At 35.7% G+C, this 7,826-nt stretch overlaps 1 protein-coding gene across 1 annotated transcript; it reads right to left on the bottom strand.

Annotated features, from left to right (window-relative positions):
- Nucleotides 1-6,090: 6,090 nt before the first annotated feature.
- On the bottom strand, nucleotides 6,091-7,202 carry LOC133821146 (MLP-like protein 43). The gene is made up of 2 exons (XM_062253620.1): nucleotides 6,884-7,202; nucleotides 6,091-6,676 (listed from the first exon to the last, which is right to left on the bottom strand). Exons 1-2 carry the CDS (start codon nucleotides 7,074-7,076, stop codon nucleotides 6,378-6,380), a joined length of 492 nt encoding a protein of 163 aa, XP_062109604.1. The 5' UTR covers nucleotides 7,077-7,202; the 3' UTR covers nucleotides 6,091-6,377.
- Nucleotides 7,203-7,826: the final 624 nt, after the last annotated feature.

Consider the following 7,826-nt stretch of genomic DNA (forward strand, 5'->3'; position numbering starts at 1 on the left):
TAAATATCCACAATTTTAATTTTCTTTAATTTAAAAAAAATTAAAATTTTTTTGGATGAATATTACCTGTGACTGTTCACCGTGGTTAGTGTGTGTGGGCGCGCGCGAGTGCGCGCGGGTGGCGTGCGAGGTTTTAACATGTTTTACACAAAATAAAGCATATATAAAAATTAATAGCATAGAAAACACAACAAAATAACCTAAATATTGCTAAAATTCATATAAAATCAATATGTTTCATAAAAACATGAAAACCATCCATTTATTCAAACATATCAAATAATCCAATTTTAAACATGTTCATGCATGAAAATAAAGATTACCAAAGGCTATGATGCCAGTTGTTAGGAAAAACTTATACATGATCTTTATTTATTTTCAAGTATATATAATATTAAACAAATTAATACGAGATAGCCTAAAAGATGTTTCTAAAATTGAATTCAAAGAGAAACAAAGAATAGAATACTTACAGTATACGCAACGGAATGAAAGAGTCATTCCTTCAGTTTCTCTAACTCTGTATTCTCTCTGTCGCAGAGTATTATCAAGAAACTGAACCGATCTTCTATTTTCTTCACAGCCTTCCAATGTATCCTTAGAATCACCTAGACTAGTGTGAGGAATTCTCAACAAATGAGATAGATACAGAGAAGAAGAAGAGAAAATAATCAAAGAGGCTAGAAAATGACTTGTGTTTTAGAGAGCATCTAAAACTATTAGAAAGCCAGTGATTAAACTTGTATTTTAACTTGTCTCTAAACACTCCTTTTATAGACTCAATTAGGCCATTTAACTTAATTAAAAAAATCAATAAAATAATAGTCATTTTAATGCCCTAGGACAAAATTATCATGGGTTTTAGGCCCGTGAAATTTCCCATTTGATTATAAGCCCATTGGACTTAAAATCAAGGCCTGTATTATTTTCTATTGATTTAATTAATTAAATAATTATTTTAATCCTTTATCAAATTAATTATTTATAATTTGAACCTTGATTTAAACTTATTTATTAATTTAGATACCAATTTATCTTAATTAATAAATTTGTTATAATTTTTCTTTTTTTTCTCAAAATTACATAACTCTGTGAATGTATCCAAAATTGACCTGGTCAACTTTGATAGTTCTAATTGATAATAAAATCAATTAATTGAGACTATCTAGATGATTTTATCCAAGGTACAATGGGGACCATGGGCCTATGAAATCAAGCTCCGATAAGTTATCATAAATCTAACAAATAAATTTACTAACTTATTAATTCCTCGTGACTCCACTATAGACTCGGAATTACACTCTTGAATACATAGAATGCTTTATAACAAATATAGATACGCTAATAATTATCCATTGTTACAACCATAATTGTCACTCAATCATCTATAGACGGTCTACAATGAGATAGGACTAAAATACCGTTTTACCCCTCATTGTATTTTATCCTTAAAACACTTAGTTCCTTGTAAATGATATTTTAGTGAACTAATTTAATTACTGAAATGAGATCTCTATCATTTAACACCTTGAACCAAACTAAATGAAAACCATCGTTTCATTTTTTTATCAGAAGCTATAGATGTTCATATTACCGAGTTCCCAAGATGTAAGTATGGGCTAGTCCGTAGGGTAAGCTGGTAATGAACAAGTCAAAAAACTCAAATAATAAAATCAGTTAGAATACTAACCACTCAGAATTGAGATTGAATTATCCTATGGTCAACTATATGATATGACTAGAATAGATATTAATGGTATGTTACGTATCTTATCCACTGTCAATATCGGTCCTATCCAATGTGGCAAATACATCTGATCTTATCTACTTTGCTAATGTGTAAGTAAATCATATTTTGGATTGACAAGTCAGTGTAAATTCGGTGCACTGACTAATTATAGGAATAACTTATGTTGAACATATAACCATATTTATATTCCACTGTGATTACGTCACTATAAATAAGATTAGCTATATGCTCGAGATTTAATAGAAGTTTATATTAAACAAATAATCAAGAAAATAAAACATGTGAGCAAACTGATTGACCAAGTCAAAAAATGATTTCTATTCTTTTATTGATAATAAAATGAGATTACAAAGAATTTGGGTTTTAATTAGGGCATAAAACCCCAATAGTTATTCCATTCATTTTTCTTCCTTTTTGAAGGGTTATCCCCAGAGGGTCTTAACGTTGATGAGGTCGCCGAGGTCGAGGCTCCGTTAACATTTGTCGTTATGGTTATGGGATGAGAGGTCAGGTTTAACGTTGAGTTCTCCTCTACTACATTGAAAAATCTCTAGGACATTCGGTTGAACTCGGTTAATGACCTTATGGGTTTCTTTGCATATCTTCCCAAAGGGGACTTCCTGGTAATATACCAGCTCTGACAACCATCAGGTGGCCACTATCATCGACATTGCGAGCTCAGGCCACTTCTATATTAAACCTCGTAAGGTAACTATTTAGTGACTCTCCCTGCTGTTGTTTGACATTAGTCAAAGCTGAGGCTTCGGGCCTGACGCCAACCATGGCTTTGAATTGTTTCTTAAACTCCTTTGCTAGCTAATCCCAAGATGAGATCGAATGTCTTCTAAATTTCTCGATCTAATTTTTCGCTGGTCCTGTAAGAGTTGCTGGAAACAACATGCACCGGAGCTTATAACCAACATTAGTGGCTCACATGATGGTATTGAAGGTACTCAGATGACTACATATGTCTGAGTTCCCATCAAATGGTGCTACGTGGGGTATCCTAAACCCTTGCGGAAATGGGGTGTTAGAGATATGTCTGGTTTCCATATGTCAATTGCTTTCGACCATTCAAATGGTTGCGTAAGTTAGGGTTTGTGGGATTAGCTTGCCCCCAGTTATGGTTCAGGTGATCCCGAAGGTTAGGATTATTCCCACGATTCCCAAAATTTCTAGCCTCGATATTATATATGCTTACGGACTGGGTGTAATTTGAGCTCCCGCTTACGAAGCTAACAATTCTTTCCGGCTGCGAGGCTCACTGGTTATGAGGTGGGTCATCCGCTGGCCTCCTCGCCCTAGCCTTTTGCGATCTCGAAACATGGCTTCTCGACAGTTGGGGAGCCCTAGTTCTCGGGTAGCCTCCCTCTCGATCTTATGTCCGAGTCTGGCCAGACGGTTTCCATCTCTACTGCCACTGCGAGAAGGCCTCTGTGGTGCTAGTTGTGGGGTCTCTTGGATTAGTGAGGGGTGTCTTATTGGAGATGGCGGATGTCTTATTGGAGATGGTGGCGACCTCCCATTTTTGGGCCTAGATTGTCCAGAATTGGCCCAGACAGGCTCTGGGTTGATTCTTACTGTCTTAGGGTTTGGGTTGCGTGCTACTAGAGAAGTTTGGTTATTCCCTGTTACCGTAGGCAGCTTCGTAGTCAGGTTGTTAGTAACCTCAGCACGAGTGTTTCTTCTGGGGCATTCATCACCAAGATTTGTTCTAGGCCTTGCCTGAGCCTACTGGGCCCCTTGCTTAGCTCTCCTGTAGGTCAATCTCCCTCGGGGATGTCCTCTTGGCCTCCGGGGTGGTGCCTGGGCCTCAGACGTCTGTCTGACCAATTCTTCGTTGTGCCTTGTCACTTTTTCCAATTGTTGGCACAGTTGGCAATTCTCCAGTTCCACCATAGGAATGTATCTCTCTGGATTATAGTAGAGATCCTTATCAGGCCTGGGAGCAGGCGACCTCTCGGAATTAGATGAATCACTTTTGTCTTCAAGCCCTTGGTCAGCCATGTGCTACTTCCCAGGTCGACATGGGTGGTCTTCAGTGTGAGGAGTTTGTTCCTCTGGTATTTGGGGCAATGGTCGCCCACCAGTGCTGGTGTTGCTTATGGCGGCCATTGATAATCTAGGATGTTTTTGATCAAACAGTTTAACGTCTTGCTTAATGCTCTTAATGAAAGCACCAAACTGTTGACGCCGTTTTTCGTCAACTTAAATTAGAGGAGCACTAAACACACAATTAGGAAAAATAATAAAACATACGAGATTTTACGTGGTTCAGCAGTTAAAATCTGCCTAGTCCACGAGTCAATATTATTGAGTGGTGGAATTTTTTCAAAGCTTTTACAAAGCAATTTTTGCATAGTATTCCCTATACCAAATTGTCTCTTTCCACCAACGAATTTCTCCAGTCTCTTTATAGACTGGTTTACAAAATATCTTCCCTATTATTTTGAGAAGTTACAATTCAAAATTGAAATAAATACAAATAAATGCATTAATTACATAATATCCCATGATAATATGGATTTATTATCAGATTAGAACAAATCCCCATGGAATAGGGATTTTCAAACAACAACTGCGTTCAAACTGGATTACCGACCTCGAACATATAATTTACACACTTTCGAGGTCGACCCACATCACGAACTCGTCATTCTAGTTAACCTCGTCCTTAGGCAATGACTTTATTGAGCTCAACCAGCGAAGATCCACCTCCTCGAGCTTCTAATGAAGGTTCAAAATGCACTCAGTCTTCGGAGAAGATTTATCCTTTCGAGCTTGATGCCTAAGCTCGAACCTTCTTAACTGGTGCTCGGTCGCCAATAAGAACAAACCAGGAAATTGATACAAGTGTTGAATCCTTGCAATTATTCAGCTGTGGCTTCAAGCTTAACTTGTAACCTCGAAACATCTTCGAGACCGCATGTAGCTCCGAGCTCACCAATTCCATCATCGTCACCTTAATGCCAAGTGAAACTGCCAAACTCAATCCACATATATGCTGATGATGTGGCATACATGCTTATTTCGAGCTTACACTTTATGAGCCTACATTTCGAGGCCATAAATTCCATTCTCGAAATTTGGGTGTAGCATTAGCCAAATTAATCCTTACACAAAACATAAATTTATTTATTCATAAGTTAGGCTTTTTATTATAAAAAACTGTATAATAATAATAAAAAAAAGCACATGTTCATATAAAGAGCATGTTGTATAAGTAAAGTGAAAAAGACTCCCTATAACATAATTTTCCAAAAAATTACTTAAGAATATATATTTTTTAATTATTATATTGTGAGATGCGCGGTCATGTTTTCTAGTTAGACCAATACAAGTAGCAATCACAAAATTGGGGCATAATTAGGGGTGAGGCACTAACTCATCCTGCTTTTTACTCAAGTGGATCGGGTACTCACCCGATTCGATTACTTTTTTTATAATTCTCATAAACGGTGTACTCAAACCCAAAATCCCCTAAATTCTTTCTTGTTCTTTTTCCAAATTTCAATCGCAGCACCCAAAAGAGTTGACACCAAACTCTCTCCTATCATCTCAACTGTGGTCTCTTTTCTTTATTTTACTTTATTTTTATTCTTTCTTTGAAATTCCTTATGGGTTTTTGGATTGACTCTTTCTCTGGGAATTTTCATAATTGACACATTATCATATCGTTGGGCTAAAAAGATACGTCACCTAGCACTGAATTTCTCCAATCATCTCAGAGTCTCTACTTTTCTTTGAATTGTAAGTGTGATATGAATATGAAATTCTCTTTTCCATGTTTCTTGCTTCGCTTCTATCTCTATTCTCGTCGTGCCTTATGTACGTGTATTCGTTTATAATTGTTAATGGTTTTGGGTTTTAAACTTTGATTATTGTAATGTTATAATAATGTAAGTGTGATATGAATATGAAATTCTCTTTTCCATGTTTCTTGCTTCGCTTCTATCTCTATTCTCGTCGTGCCTTATGTACGTGTATTCGTTTATAATTGTTAATGGTTTTGGGTTTTAAACTTTGATTATTGTAATGTTATAATAATGGAGGTTGCATTATATATGTGTATGCATTTATTATGTTAATGCTTTTGGGTTTTGGGGCCCAAGCCAATTACTTTGCAGCAGTATTTCAAAATTTTAACCTCTTCTTTTCACCTGCTCATATCATTCTCTTTGGGAAGTTGCATAGTACAGTATATTTATATATATAAAAGGTTATAATAATGATATAGATATTTGTTAACAATGTGTTCACTGTGTTATAGTGTCCTTATGAGATTGTGTTATAATGGATTTTCAATGACTAACAATGAGAGAAACACAAGTAAAATCAGCTTATGCAGAAAACCAACTTCCCAAAATTGACGCCTGAGAAGCATTTTTGCTAGGAGAGAGAATTACATAAAGAAGTAAACAGTTACGTACTGGAATATATTTCCAAATAAAGGCAAGAACATAAACGTGCATGAACACTCAAATACACATATAGAGATAACAATATATAGCAAGTAATTACGTATCATGATAACAAGATCATCATGCCAAACGACGTATTACGACCAACTATTTATACAAATATACTCAAACCTTACATTATTTAGAGGGCCATAAACGTTGCAGCTTTAGATTTGTGGTTTGGCTATATATATATCCTGGAGAAGATGAACATCGAGATCTTTAGAAAGATCCTCGAGGTACTCAATCATGGGGTGCGGGTCTGGGACTTCGTCATGGCGCTTTTCGTACTCGATAGTCCAGTGTATTACGCTTCCCTTGCCATCAGTTTTGGGAGTAGCTTGAATTGTGAAATTCATGCTCTTGTAGTGTTCCAGAAGATCTCCTTCAATCGGTTTGAATGTGATTAAATTCTTCTCCTCATCTATGGCTTCCACTATTTCCTTTGACACTTTAGCTTTCCCCTCTGCAAGCGTTTATTTAATTATATTTAATGTATTTATATCTACATATGATTCTCAATTATTTAGTAATATTATGAATATGTATTAACATATATAACATATATTTTAACCTTTAAACAAAAACAACCCAACAAACAAAAGAAAAACAACTTGCAAATGAGAGATTAGCTCAACAAATTTAAATATATATATAGATTGTTTGGTCTTACCATAGAAGAATTTCCAGCAAACGACAGACCCCACTTGGCCCCATTCACCTTCGAGTAAGTCACAACCCTGAACCTTGTCAGAGCTAGCATGGTGGATATGGTGTGGTTTATGCCTGAACATGTCATGGAATTTTTTAGCAGAAGCCTTGATTTCTACGTCAGTCTCCAGCTTGCAAATATCGGACGACGGCATTTTTGTTTAAACAGTAGCCAAGTTCAAAACTTATATATATGTTTCTTTCAATGAGTTCTGATATGAAATGTTGAAGATTATGGTGTGACTTGTAAGGCTAAGGCTTTCGCCATCGCCCTTTTATACAAAAGCAGATCTGATCTAATTCTATAAGTTAATCAATTATTTCATAACTTTTAAGTTGATGCTTTTCCATCTGTTAGGCTACAGAATCATGAGTCATGATGACAATTACTTTAACTGATGATGCACATTGTTTGAGACCTAAAAGTGAACGAGCATATAAACCTTTTGTTAATCAATTTTTTGTGTATCTTTCTTGTAGAAGCTTCCACTACATCATAGTGGTATTATAGTACTCAAAAGGACCCAATAACATTACTACAAGAAAAAAAAACTTTTAGGATCGACACTTTTTGTGTGATAGCATGTTGGGACAATAGCATGTGGCCTTGAATAATGTGTTTGTCTTATTTTATTTTAACTTGAGAACTGATTTAGTGCCGACGCTTAAAGAAATTATGGTGACATGTCATTGCTAATACTCTTAAAATAATTAAATTTTTCAGTGGAAAAAACGAGGGAGAAGTTTGCAGTTATTTTTTATTGTAAAAGTATTAGCGGCGACATGTGTCACCCTTAATAATATACTGAATATATTAAAAAAAAAAAAACCAGTCTTCTTCCTCATTCTTTCTTTGCCTGTCCAAAATTTTCTTCTAAATTTTTGCGAGACCACCCCTTTCCGAC

This window comes from Humulus lupulus, chromosome 3 (assembly GCF_963169125.1).
Source record: "Humulus lupulus chromosome 3, drHumLupu1.1, whole genome shotgun sequence".
Taxonomy (NCBI): Eukaryota; Viridiplantae; Streptophyta; class Magnoliopsida; order Rosales; family Cannabaceae; genus Humulus; species Humulus lupulus.